This window comes from Mesoplodon bidens, assembly GCF_964165515.1.
Source record: "Mesoplodon bidens genome assembly, chromosome: 15".
NCBI lineage: Eukaryota > Metazoa > Chordata > Mammalia > Artiodactyla > Ziphiidae > Mesoplodon > Mesoplodon bidens.
This window is the reverse complement of record NC_138171.1, coordinates 65770968-65785299: the sequence shown is the minus strand read 5'-3', so window position 1 is coordinate 65785299 and position 14332 is coordinate 65770968. Positions and strand designations below refer to the sequence as shown.

At 57.9% G+C, this 14332-nt stretch overlaps 1 protein-coding gene across 5 annotated transcripts in view; it reads right to left on the bottom strand.

The window, feature by feature from the left end:
* Positions 1–77: 77 nt before the first annotated feature.
* The window catches only part of UNKL (unk like zinc finger), a gene marked incomplete at its 5' end in the record, with an annotated part of 44699 nt that continues 30444 nt past the window's right edge, over positions 78–14332 (bottom strand). Inside the window, 6 exons of one of the 5 annotated variants that reach the window (XM_081257708.1) lie at positions 78–2396; positions 3067–3328; positions 3414–3616; positions 4206–4433; positions 5255–5347; positions 12734–12911. In XM_081257708.1, the coding sequence (XP_081113834.1) occupies positions 2092–2396; positions 3067–3328; positions 3414–3616; positions 4206–4433; positions 5255–5347; positions 12734–12911 (1269 nt within the window). In that variant the 3' untranslated portion in view covers positions 78–2091. The other 4 variants (XM_081257704.1, XM_081257706.1, XM_081257705.1 and 1 more) reach the window with 4 other exon arrangements.

Below are 14332 nucleotides of genomic sequence, written 5' to 3'. Positions count from 1 at the left end.
AAAATAATTCCATGAATTCTGTAAACCATTGCATAAATGCTATAGTGTAAAAAAATTTGAACAAGTGTTAACTTTAAACAATTCACTACAAGTAAATGATTATGCATTATAAATACTACCTTCTGGGTTAAGAAAATTCCATTCCAATAACATTCTCCTCTAAATACTCAAAACAGACATACAGATAGGGGCTTCCATAAATTAATCCGCATGAAGCATCCACACTGAGTCGTGGTCTTCTGCTGACCACAGTTACACAAATGGTGTGACAATGTAACATCACCGCTAATACTGAATACTCAGGAGCTGACAGATTCGGCAACAAAAACGGCCTCGCCGAGCACCACACAGCTTCAGCTGCTACACCCAGCGCCCCCCTTCATCACCCGAGTGCGGGGCGGTGACACCCTGAGACGCTGAGCCTAGCTGAGCCCAGCATGGGTGGCCCCTCAGAAAACCAGGGCCACCGCAGCCAGGCAGCAGAGGTGGGAGGGCCCCGAGGTAGCCCCAGGAGCTCCACTCTGGGTGGTTCTTTGGTCTTCCCACCGCACACCTGTCCTCAGAGCCAGCGAGTGCCTGGGAGGGGGCACCTCCACCCCGCCCCCCGAACCCCACAGAAAGAACTGACCGGAATAGCTTATAAATACACCTAAAGCTTAATTGTTCTTGCTTATAATTTGAAAATATCTAGGCTAGATGTCAATAACAAACATTGTCCTGTTTTCCCCCCAGAAGACCAAAGGCCTGAAATGGGAAACAAGTGCATAAATATTAATAAAATAAAGAATTTTAAACAGTGATAACAGTAGCACAAAATATACGTAATTTCTAAGAGCTAATAAATCATTATCAGTATAATTAGAAACAAAGTAGATTCACTACAACCAAGTCATATAGTTACCTTTAGCAGCGGGCGAGCTGCACGATGCCATGGACCCACCTTAAAAAATGACAGCTTTCCTATCAGTTTGTCTTATGTTAAAAAAAAAAAAAGGTCTTAAACTTCTCACTATAGTAAATACATTCTAATTTGGTCACTGATAAAAATTTTTACCTAGTCACCTTGCACTTAAAAAATGCTATATAAAGTCTTTGGCACAGCCCCAAGCAGGGGGCATCCCGTCCCTTCCGGGCCAGGGCCCAGCCCCTGCTCCGCACCTGGCGGCAGACTCTGGGAAGATTCTCATGCCAATCTGGATCTGCCAAGAGCAAAGTCTGGGTCAACTACAGACAGGTTTTACTTCCTCCCAGATTCCTAGGGAAAGTGACCCAATGCAGACAGAGAAGACTGAAGCCGGCACTAAAATCTGACCCGTTCCCAGCAGCCTTTCTGCCACCCTGCCCCCGCACGGCGGCCGGGTCCTCCCCAACCCCATGGTCCCTCGAACATAACACCTGCACAAACAGATCTGGTGCAGTGTTGCCCTGGAGGCTGGCTAGGGTCTCCCACATGGGTGGAGAGAGGCTCCAGCCAGGACGCCCGCCAGCAAGCTCTGGGAAGGGGGAGCACCACACGGCTCTGCACAGTCAGTGTGACGCCCGCCCCGTCGGGTCCCCCACCCCACTGCCCTGCTCACTGTCACCACGCTGACCAAGTCCAGGGGAGAAAGGACAGCACGCAGCTCCTTGGCTTTCCTAGGCGCAGGCACTTGAGCGGGAGGCCGCAGGCGCGGGGCGCTGTCACTGACGCTCCAGTTAATGTGCACGTGTTCAGGAAATGAGTTCCCTTCATAAAATTAAAAACATCTACATGTATATGTGTCTCTCAATAATCACTCTGCTATAAATACTATTAGTTTGCACTTAATTTGGAAACAGTAAAAATCCTAGGCATTTCTCACTACTAGATAAATGCTCACTTCGTAAGTACTAATTTCAGATATGAAACCTAATGTGTTTACCGTACTATGGATTAACAATAGACCGATAGGAAATACTCTGTTCACAGTACACGTATAAAGCTTCATATTATCGCATATTAAAAACATGAACCTCAAAGCAGCTTATAGCAACTCGGAACGTCTGCCTAAACTCTTCCATCTACAAAGTGCTTCTCGGGATGTGAACTCCCAGGATCCGGTCACAGTGGCGTCAGGACCACAAACCCCGCAGAGTCACCCTGCCCGCTGAGCCCCACAGGGCCTTCAGGGTCTGTGAGGCGAGTACGAGACCATGGGTGGTCTGTTTGGGGCTGGGGTCCCGACGTCGGTGGCACCAGGAGGCGGGCGACCAGGTGGCCGTCACCAGGGCAGGGGCTGGCCCGCGCAGTAGGGGCACTCGGGTGCGCTGGCCGCGCACGGCTCGCAGAGCACACGATGCTGGCAGGGCCGCAGGACAGTGCTGTGGGCCCGCTCCCCACACACTCCGCACTGCTTCGCTTGCAGCTGGAAGATCACCTGCGGGGGAGATGCAGTCAGGGGGTACCCCGCCCCAACCCAGGCCGGGCCCAGGGTCAGGGTGGGGTGGACCCCCCTGCTGGGGGCCACCCAGGAACGAAAAGATGGGATGGGAGAGGCTTCACCACGAGACCCTTGGGTGGGGACGGGCTCCCAGGGCCAGAGCCACCATGTGGTGTGGGAAGGGTAGCCAGGCAGGTGGCTACACGGAGGGGCCGGGTCAGGATGGACCCCGACTTGGGACCCAGCCTCCGGCCGACAGCAGCCAAAACCTGGATGATGGCGCCTTGGAGACGGATGAGAGGTGTGCATCCCAACGGCCTGGGCCGTGAGCCGGGGAGGGGACGGTGTGTGAGAGGCAGGGTTGTGGAGCCTTTCCCAATGCCCCAGGTTCTAACAAAATGCCCGGGTGTGGAAGGATTTTCCCACTAAGCTGAGGGCAGCGGCTTTCACACTACACCAGGCAAGGGGGTGACCAGAGACCCTGGAGAGTGACCCAGGGAGGTGCCCCAGACAACACCAGAGCTCCAGCCGCGTGAGGTGACGTGGCCCCTGTCCACGAGGGCATGGCCTCCAAGAGGAGGCGAGGTGGGAGTGGACGGAAGCTGCTCAGCCGGCTCCCCACCACCTCCATGCACCCCCTCCAGTGCCCTGAAAACGAGACCCGGACTCACCCCATCCACTGCTTCCAAATCGAGGCGCAGCTGACTCTGCAGCGAATGCAGCTTCGGCAGGGGGATGGCGCCGATGTCACCACAGCCACGCAGCCCGGGGAGCACGGAGGCCAAGCCCCGGCCCTCCAGCTCTTCCTGCAGCCGTCGGAACTGGGCCTCCACCTCCTCCTTCTTCTGCAGCGCCAGCTGCCGGGCGCTGTCGGCCGCGAGCGCCCGCTCCTTGGCCTCCTTGGCCTCCCGCTGCCACGCATCACAGGCCTGAAACCCAGGGGCTGCAGTGACGGGGCCGGCAGCCGCCACACGCACCTGTCTCACCTGCGCGGCGGCCCCTCCCCAGCCTCACCTGCTTCACCTGTTGCCAGGACTCCTCCCACTGCCGGATCTTCCTCTTGGCCTCATCCAGCTGCCGCCTGACCCGGGCCAGCTCGGCACTGTTTGGACTCGCGCCTGAAGGGGCCGTGGGGCCAGCATTCAGGATGGGGGACGGGCTGGGAGAGAAGCTGCCAGAGACAAAGTCCCAGATGCTGCCGGGGACGCCATTCAAGCCTGAGTGTGGAGGAGCCGGATGTCAGCCTGCTTGTGCTGGGACCTCACAAGCATTTCCCTGGCAAGCTCTGGGGACCCCAATCTCTCCACCAGAAAAGGAAACAAATCCGTTTCTGTGGCTGCATTGTGGGGGCAGCAGTGCTCAGACTCTTGTCCCAGAACCCTTTATGCACTTAGAATCTGGAGGACCCCAAAGGGTTTTTGTTTGCATGGGTGACATCCACTGACATACATGTATCATTAGAAATTAAAACAGATACTTTAAAATATCAACTCTTAAAACAGATCGCATAACATTTTTCAAGGAAAGAAATTTAAATCAAGTTTCCTGTTTTTGCAAATCTGTCTGGCTCTGCGCTTGGTCTCTGGCGATGTCACACCCCCGCAGCCTGCAGGTGAGGCAGGTCTCGCTGTGGTGGTGTCACAAGAGCGGCTTGGGGTCCCAGGCACAATGACACCCCCACAGAGGTTCAGGTGCAAACCCCGGGCCCCTTGCCCAGGGCACCTTGCGCCGAGCAGCAGACACAGGGACGGGATGGGCCACGCCGTGGCCGCCTCCCGCACCTGGAGCCCCAAGAGCCCCGCTCACCGAAGGAGTTGTAGGACGGGGCTGGGGGGCCCAGCGCTCGGGGCTCCGACTTGAGGGCTGGCGGCTGCTGGGGGGGCGTCATGGCTGAGGAGACGAGCGGCCCCGACAGGGACTGGGAGAAGGAGCCGAGTGGGGAGGCGGACAGGGACGACGAGGACTGCAGGGACGGGGAGCGGGGCAGACAGCCTGGGATGGCCACAGGCGCCGAGCCCCCCAGCGACCGCTGACCTGCGTGGGGCGGAGGGGCCGGGTTAGCAAGGGGCGGAGCGAGATCCTCTGCCCCAGGAATCCCCCAGCACCGCTCCGAGCTGATGGAGCGGGTGGACACCGGGGGTGGGGGTGCTGGGGGGACCCCCACGCAGAGAGGTATGGCTGCACCCCTCACTGCTCAGACACCCACTAGGCCCTGCCCGGCCGACCTGTCCATGGGCATGGTGGTCCCAGTACTTTTGGGGCCCCCCAGAAATGGTTTCTTTTAATAACAGAAGAGGGATTTCCCTGGTGGCCCAGTGGTAAAGAATCTATCTACCTTACAATGCAGGAGACGCGGGTTGGATCCCTGGTCAGGGTACTAAGATCCCACATGCCTCAGGGCAACTAAGCCCTCGTGCCACAATTACTGAGCCCAGGCGCCTCAACTAGAGACCCTCCGTGCCGCAAACTACAGAGCCCATGCACCACAACTAGAGAGAGAAAACCCATATGCCACAACTAGAGAGAAGCCTGTGCGCCACAACGAAATATCCCGCATGCCTCAACTAACACCCGACACAGCCAAAAATAAATTAATTGAATAAATAATAAATAAATCTTTAAAAAAAATAACAGAAGAAAGATAAACTTTTAGGTCAAACACAATGATTCAGTATCTAATGTTAACACATTTCTCTTCATGCCAATGCAGTGGTTATACATCTCAGAAGGGCCACGAAGCCCTGACCCCCACCTCTGCAGGGACCTCAGGGTTGGGGGGGCAGGGAGGAGACAGGACCCCTCCCACCTTAGAGCCACAACAGAAGGCCCTGGAAAGCACCGGGTGCAGGCACTACCTGTGGGTCCAAGGTCACGGCTGTCGTGCTCCTCCAGGTCCTTATCTGGGGGCACGAGGCTGATGTCGCCGAGGTGAAGGTCTAAAGAGGATCCTGCAGGACAGAACCGGCGTCATGGTAGGGGAAAGCCAGGCTCTTGTGGCGGAGGGGACCCGTCTGGGCTTGGGGCCAATCTACTAGCCTCAGCAACACAGCCCTCATCTCACTGACTCAACTTCTAATCATTTGGTAAAACCTGACCAAGTAAACATGCTTGACTAGTAAAGAAAATTCCAGGACGGCGACGTCCAGGGGAAAGCAGCTCACGGACTACTCAGGTGGCACCTGCGCTGACCTCCTCAGCTGGGTCGCAGCAGAGACCCACATCCGTTCTCCCCTGGGGCACTGAGCTGGGTGTTCCGCTGCAGCCCTCGGTGCCCCTCAGACCTGTCTGTTAAAGGGACAGGGGAATGGAACATGGGCCCCTTGGCGTTGACCCCACCTGACACTCCCTCCTGGGGTCCTGTACCCTGGGGACCTGACACCAAGCAGGAAGCTGTCTTGGGGTGACCAAGATCAGGCCTGCCAACCCCCAAAGTTCCCACAGCCCCACAGGGTCGACTCAGGGAAGTTGTGGCCTGGGAACCGAGGGGAGGGGCTGCAGGAGCTCCTGGGACACAGCGTGGGGCCAGAGAAACCTCCCCAGCACAAAGTCACAGGCAGGTCTGCAGCAAACCGTGGTGACATTGAAGGCACAGCACACAGGAGCTCTGCCACCTCAGAACCTTTCTCCCCAACCCCCCTCTGGGGTCTGCTCTCCCAAAGCACCCCTTCCAGGAGGCAGGCGGGCCTCTCCTGTGTGGCCCAGTCCCGTGCCCCCTGCTGGCCGCAGGGCCCCTCAGTGCCCCATGACGCCTGGTCAGATGAACCAAGTCCTATTTCAAGAGGCCACAAAAGCACTCAGTGCCCCCAGCCCAGGGGTGGACCACGGGGACCCTCGTCAGAACTGCCTGCTCTGGGTCAGCCTCTCACCTCTGCCCCTCCCCCAGCTGCCTGGTGCCAAGTGTCAGAGTCCCTGGACAGTGTCCAACCCAAGAGCAGCATCAAGTCAGACCCACCCCAGAGAGGAGGAAGCTCAGCTCTGACCACGCCCCCCCCACCCCCTGGGGCTCAGCCAGACCCCCAGGAGCAGAGGAAGGAGGAGCTGGGAGGCTGGGGTGGCCACATTTGATCCAAGAGTCAAGAGGGCAAGGTGGGGACTTCCCTGGTGGCACAGTGGTTAAGGAATCCGCCTGCCAATGCTGGGGACACGGGTTCAATCCCTGGTCTGGGAAGATCCCACATGCTACAGTGCAACTAAGCCTGTGCACCACAACTACTGAGCCTGCGCTCTAGAGCCTGCGAGCCACAACTACTGAAGGCCACACGCCACGACTACTGAAGCCCATGAGCCTAGAGCGCATGCTCCGCAACAGGAGAAGCCACCGCAATGAAAAGCCCCCGCTCGCCACAACTAGATAAAGCCCACGGCAGCAACGAAGACCCAACGCAGCCAAAAATAAATAAATAAACAGATAAATTTATTAAAAAAAAAAAAAAAGGAGGGCAAGGGGATGAGACTGTGGCTCTGGAACAGAGAGATCCATGCCCAGGGAGGGGGCTGTTGCCTTTCAAATGAAAGACCCTCCACCACACTCAGGGAGGAAAAACAGGGCAGGAGACGTGTGTCTTCTGAGGAGTCAGGAGCCAGACACATGCAGAGCAGACTTGGGGTCCAGCCCAATGGGCAGCCCCATCCCTTCCCTGCCTGGCCCCCATGGGGACCACTGAGCCAACCATGGGGAGGGCTCCCACCTGATGCCAGCGCTTAGCGGCCCACTGGGGTCCCAGCACAGCTTCTGCCCCAGGGCGAGGCTACCATGCGCACCCGGGAAGGCAGACGAGGGGGCCCCACGTCTGTTTCCTTCCTGGTTTCATCCCTGCCACCTGCAGACACGACCTGGTCCTGGCCCCACTGGCAACGACAGCCAGGAGCACGGAGTGGGGCACAGGCTCCCTCGGCCCAGAGGGATCCCCCAACTGCACCGCACTGCAGGAAGAACTATTTGAAGGGCTGGTGAACACACAGGGTGGCAACCGGGCCAGGGCCCCTGGCGTTTCCACTTCTCCTCTGGGGTGTGAGGAGGCCAAAGGAGCTGAGCCTGTGACACCGGACACTGTGGACATCAATGCAGGCCCTGGGCTGGCAGCACCCCAAGCTCCTCAGTCCTGGGGGAGCGGCAGGAAGATGTGAAGCGCTGCTCACAGCGCTGTCCCAACTGTGACAATAGCGCGGGCACAGCTGGACCAGCCCCGCCAACAGTTTCATGTGACGCACCCGATGACCACATCCAAGGATGGAGGGGACTAGAAGGTGGCCTGATGCAAGAGTGGTGACAGGAAGAAAAGACCGACCCGAGCCCCTCAGGGAGCCAGCAGGTCTGGGACTGTGGGGGCAGCACCCGCCTCTGGCCTGCACAGTCCCCCTTTCCTCCTGGGGGCTCCACTCCCCTCTGTGGGTGCCCGCTCCCGGCCCTGCTTCTCAACGCTTCTTTGCAGCAAGTGCCTCCTGCTCCCCAGCATGCCTCCTGCTCCCCAGCATGCCTCCTCCCGACATCTAGAAGCACGCAGGGCCACTCGTGTCCAGGAGCCACCAAAACCAAGCACCACATACCAGGCAGCCTCAAGCAACACAGTTCCACTCATGCAAATCCACTCTGGGGCCAGAGGCTGAGGTCAAGGTGCACAGGGCTGGGCTCCCTCTGAGGCTCCAGGGACCCTCCCTCCTGCCTTTTCTGCTGGCAATCCTTGGCGTTCCTTGGCTTGTGGACACACCAGCCCCACCTCTGCCTCTGTCCCCTCCCCTGTGTTTGTGTGTCCAAATTCCCTTCTTATAAGGACACCAGTCATATCAAATCAGGCGCCATTCTAATGGCCTCATTTTACCTTAATTACATCTGCAGAGACTTGTTTCTTTTTTTTGGGCAGCACCGCACAGCTTGCAGGATCTTAGTTCCCCAACCAGGGATTGAACCCAGGCCCTTGGCAGTGAAAGCGTGGAGTCCTAACCACTGGACCACCAGGGAATTCCCTGCAAAGACTTGTTTCTGAATAAGGTCACATTCCCAGGTACAGGGACGGGGAGTTTAGGGCAGAGGCATATCTTCTGGGGAGCACATAATTTAACTCACAACAATCGAGACCACCTGGAAACACCACCCCACACACACCGACCTGTCCTCTCCAGGCCGTGCTGTTGTGCTCCAACGGGTGCCTCCCACAGACCTGGGGCCCAGACCTGTTAGGACCCCTCCACAGACAGACCTGTCTCCTGTTAATGTGAACTCCACACAGAGGGTACAGCCTCTGGCTCCCACCTGCTCCCCAGGACATGACCACAGGCCCTGCAGCCCCTCACCCAAATCTGCCCCTAGTCGGGTGACCCCCTCCTTCTTGCTGTCCCCAGTTTCCAGCTCACTCTTTAAACTGTTGCCCCAGCCTTGCCTTCCAGCCCTGCACTGTACCCCCAAACCTCTCCGGTCAAAGGCAGCCCTGTCCCTCTTCCCTCCCCTGCCTGGGGCCACCTCCTGGCCCTTCCACCCTCCATGGGAGCCTGGCAGCCCCTCCTGTGCCTGGTCCACACCTGGACACAGGTGACTTCTGCAGTGCTCACCTGCAGACGCCCCAGCCGTCCCCCAGCACGGCCACACTGCCTCCTCCTAGCAGGAGTGGCCCCACTGCAGCATTGGCTCCTTATCAAACCGCACACAGGTGCCTCCTTTGAGCTGGTGCACCTGGGCCCACATGCTGAGCAGAAGCCCAGCGGAGCCCTCAATTCCTCATCCCCTGACCCACACCAGTTAGGGCTCCCAGCTCTAGCCATCTCTGCAGGCTGTCCCCTCACCCCGACCTGCTCTGTCCCAGGAGTAACCTTTCTGTGATGCCTACCCCTTCATGTCCTGAGTCCTGCCTCCCAGAAAGGATGTACCCCTCGGTGAGCCAGTCCACACTTCCCCAGCAGGACCCTTTCCCACCCTGCCCCTCCCCACCCCAGCATTGGCTCCTCCTTTGTCTTTAAGCCATGACACTGCTGTGGGCTATAGCCTGCCACAGCTTCCATTAGCCCCACTAGTCCTGAGAAAACTCCTGCCCAGCCTCCAAAACCCTTCTCAGAATCACCCCCTGCTCCATCCCTGCATATCACCTGGACTGTGCGGTCCAGCCCAGGCCTGGACCACTGCTGGCCGATGTGCAGACTCACCCGCTGACAGCAAGCACCCTGACCCACCCACTGCACGCCTGACCTGCCACCACCACCCACGCTCCCTGTGCTGGCCTGGCACATCTGCTCTGCCTGGGTTCCTGAGCTCCTGTCCTGGACATGCTGGTCAGGAGGACCTGACAACATGGACTTAGCCCTTTGCACCTGGAGTGGTGGGATCAGATTAGGGGTGGTCTGCTTCAAAGCTGGCAGAGTTCCAGAAACATTTTTTGAATAACAAAGGCACATAAAATGAAGGAAGGGATGGACAGATGGATGGAAATATACTGAGTGCAGGAGACTTTTCTCACCTTGAAGTGATTTATCTCATCCCACTCCCCCACCCCCACCCAATGACTCAGCATAAAGGGGCACCCCTGTTGCCCTGCCCCGCTCAGGTGCAGGCAGGGCACAACTGGGGCCAAATCTCACCTGACAAACCACAGCCTGTGTTGCGGAGGCGGGGGTTGGGGGGTGGCGGCGGTCACTGGCGCTCCCAGGAGGTGTCCTGGCCCACTTTTTCACCAGCACTATGTCTCTTATCCTATTACACACCCCACTGTTCCCTGAGATCAGACCCAGGTCTTCTGAGATGTTCTCTTAAAGGAAGAACTGACTTAACACTCAAAATCTATGTGAACCCAGTTAGGTAAACTGTGCCATGTGACCCGGAGCCCGCCTTGCCGAAGTACCAGTAACCACCCAGATGTTAACGAGCAATTAGCTGAAAGCTGCTGAGTAATGGCCCTGGCAAAGCTCGGTTCCCGACGTGACACAGCACATTCAAGAGGTGCTCAGGTCCCCAGGACCATGGGACACACGGGAACAATGCACAGTCAGTGCTCGAATTAGAGGCCAGAATGGGGAACCCCTGACATGGGGGTGCTCCCCTGCACCCACGGGGAGGGGGCAGGATGCCCCCTGGCGGGCTGTCCTTCCCCTAACTAGAGGATGGAGAAGCACCTGGCAAACCCGCTCACTGCTGGTCTGAGTTTCCGACAGTGCAGGCGGCGATTCGATTCGCAGCAGGACAAGGCAGGAACCCCGTCCTCATCGGGGAGCGAGACCCCCCTCCGCTAGGCGATGCAGGCTTCCCTGGAGAAGCCCGCGGCTGGCGCCCACGCAGGGAAGCAGCGGGCGCCTCTGCAGAGCAGGTTCCTAAAGGGGGGATGTTTGTATTCGCCTCATTCCGCAACCCCGAAGATCTTGGTACCAACCCCTGGCTGTCACACCTGGCCCGGGGCGCGGGTACCGCAGACCGGTAAAAGGAGCACCGGGAGGGGAGGTGAAAGATCGGGGGGAGGGGAGGAGGGGGAGACGCACCTCACATGGGAGCGGATTTGGCCCACCTGGAGGGACGGGAGTTGGCCCACCTGGGGAGAAGGGAAGGCGCACCTGGGGCGGAGGAAGGCGCACCTAGCACAGAGAGTTGGCGCACCGCTCTATCTGCAGCTCCGGGTAACGACGACCCGCACCCTGACGGCGCGGGACTGACGATGCTGACTCACCGTCCCGGCGTCCGGCGCCCCGCGCTGCTGCCGCCGCCGCCGCCGCCACCGCCGCCGATTCAAACACGGCCCTCGCCCCGCCCGGCCAGCGCCGGCCCCGCCCCTCGTGACGCAATTGTTAGATCTCCCCGCCCCCAACTTGCCCCGCCCCGGTGACGCAAGCCTCGGGATGCCCCCGCCCCCCGCATACTCCGCCCCACCCCGGTGACACAAGCCTTAGGCTGCCCCGCCCCTGGCCCTGCCCCGTCGCACCTGGCTGGCGCTGTGCGGGCTGGTGAGAGTGTTCGGGCCCCGCGCGCGGCTCCCTGTCCTCGGATCCCCGCATCTCCAAGGCCCGGTGTATGGGCCCCCGGCGGGGCACGCCACCTCCTCTTACCAGCACCTGCCCCTCCCGGCGCTGCAAGGCGGCGTGCCGGGACCCCGGACCCAGGTTGTGCGAAAACCATCGCGGGGCCGGGCTGCTTTGTTCAGGTTAAAGTGGGGTCTCCGCGGCAAATCCCGAGCCCTGCCGCCGGCCGGTTGCTTCCACCCTGCCCACCTGCCGCGGCTCAGGCCGGACCCCACTCAGGTAAAACACGCTCAACCCAACGCTATGCGGGTCAGGATGAACAGGCAGTGACCCTGCCCTCGGAGGTCACGTAGAGTCAGCTGCCCACAGCCCTGAGGTCCCTCCACAGTCGATCTAGTCTTTCCACCCTTTGCCAGCCACCCGGCAATGAACTCCGGAGGTTCCCGCCTGTTCATATGAAGTGGAAGGCAAAAGAAAGGAACCTGCCCAGTGGCCCTGAAATGATTCCACTGAATCCATTAAACACAGAAAATCTGGAACCAGCACCTGTTTATTTCAGAGTTTACCCCTTCTATTCATGCAGTGCATTAGTAAGGATACAACCTCAATGAAACTACATGGAAAAACAATCCAGTCTACACCTGTTAGCCCCAAAGCGGGTGGGGTGTGCACTCTGGGTCCTGGGTCCCAACAGCAGAAAGGCCAGCAAGGGCCCTCCTCCTGGGGCCAGAGGGCAGTTCCAAGGATTCCGTTACTTCCCCAAACTGGCCAGTATTATTGGTGTAGCCAGGTGCACCGAGATGTGGCCTGAGAGGGCCAGGTGACCCGTATGGCCCTGGCAGGCACCGTCTCGCCCGCCAGCTCCACTCTTCCCTTAGCTTTCACGACAGCCCCAACCTGAGCTCTGTGCCTCCATCCAGCTGCCAGACAGGTCTCCCGGGTCCAATCACACCAGTCATCAGTCCACAAACCCTCAAGGACTCCCAGCGGCCAAGAACCCCTCTGCAGCCGGTAGCCGTGCCAATGCCTTGTGACCTCATCCGCACTCCTCACTCTTGTCACCATCCCCCGTCTTCAGGTGCCCTCACCACCCCTCACAACCCCCATTTCATTTCTCTGAAGCCTCCTGTTCTTGGTGGTCTCAAGCTGGGTGGCACTGCCCATCCTGCCTTGCCCTGTGGGGCCCGTCCAGCTGCCCCGCCTGAGGGCTCCTCATCCCCTCTGCAGCCCAAGGCCCCCAGCGAGGCAGGCATTTCCTAGACCACGGGCAACACAGCCAAAGTGGCAAGCGACCGAAAACGCTCTTCTACAAACTGAGCATGAGCATTCACCATGCATACTGGAAGGCGTCAAGGGAAGTGCAAAGAGGCATCAGGGAGATGTGAGCAGAGCCCCGGACTTACCTGGGACCGCCTCGACGGCGCTGCCAGTGGGGTCAAGAGGGTGGGCACGAGCCGAGACAGTGGGCAGAGCGGTGGGAGAGGAGCCACCTGAGCCAGTGCTGGATGCCAGGCTGGATGCGAGGCTGGAACTCACGCTGGGAGCAAGGGGGTGACCCACCGCCAACACCGCCAGGTGGCTCTGTGCAAAGACATAACAAGATGAGCCAGCGCCCTGCTCAGGGACAGCAACGTGATGGCAGCACAGTGACAGAGAATGACAGAATTGAGACGGATGGGCTGGCCCGCTTTTATCCCCAAAACAAAACAAAGAAAGTCGACTACTTTTCCAGATTCTAGAGGGGCTTCAAACATCTGGGTAGTTACAATAACTGTGACAGCAGAATCATGAGCTGTCGATCACCCAGGGACAGGAACAAATGTATCCAGGGAGTGTCCCACCTAATGATGATAATAAGAATCATGATAATAAAGATTCAGAGAAGGACGTTCACAAGCAGATGCGGCAGCCTAAAAACAACCCACCACAGACGTGAGCAGACAGCCAGCACTGCTTCTGAAGACGCCGATAAGATAATCCTGTGAGGGGCTTCCCTGGTGGCGCAGTGGTTAAGAATCCGCCTGCCAATGCAGGGGACACAGGTTCAAGCCCTGGTCTGGGAAGATCCCACATGCCGCAGAGCAACTAAGCCTGTGCGCCACAACTACTGAGCCTGAGCTCTAGAGCCCACATGCCACAACTACTAAAGCCACGTGCCTAGAGCCCATGCTCCGCAACAAGAGAAGCCACTGCAATGAGAAGCCTGCGCACCGCAATGAAGAGTAGCCCCTGCTCACCGCAACTAGAGAAAGCCCGCGTGCAGCAACGAAGACCCAAAGCAGCCAAAAATAAATAAATAAAATAAATTTATAAAAAAATAATAATAATCCTCTGACCTCGTTACCCAACAAAAGAAAAAGATTGGGACAATTCACATTATCTTTATTTGATAGATTAAAAGAATTGGCACAATTTTGGATGAATAGCCAGTAACGTGGAGGGCACTGTGCACAGAAAAGGATGTGATAAAAATGAACCAGGACAGACCTACGAAGTCAGACCTCAGGGCTTTCCACACCGTACACAGTCATGTCTGGGTGCACACTCAGAGGTTGCTAGGAAATCAGGAGTCAGAAGCTATACTAAAGTGAAATGGTACGTCATCTGGGTTTTGCCTCAAAATAATACAGGAAAAGTTAACCGTGGTGGGGGGGAGGGAAGGAGTGCTATAAGACCAAGTGCAGGAGGTGGGGTTCCTAGTGAAATTCTCATAATAAAAAGGAAATTCACTGAACAGTGTGTAAGAGACCAATCTGGCACAGAATAGCTTCTCCAAGCAAGTGTTCCCAGCCCTGAGGCCTCCTTCTTGGTGTCCACGGTCTACCCCCAGCAACTGGCTTTGCTCAAGAGAGGCCCCAGGTGATAACCCATTGCTCCATGACTGCAGAGACCCTGGCACCATTGTATGCTTGAGACTAAGACTTAAAAATAGTAACTCAAACTACAGAGGTCTGGAGAGCAACGTCCCCCAGCTCTCCCTGGGCTTCAGCTCAGAGGTGGGC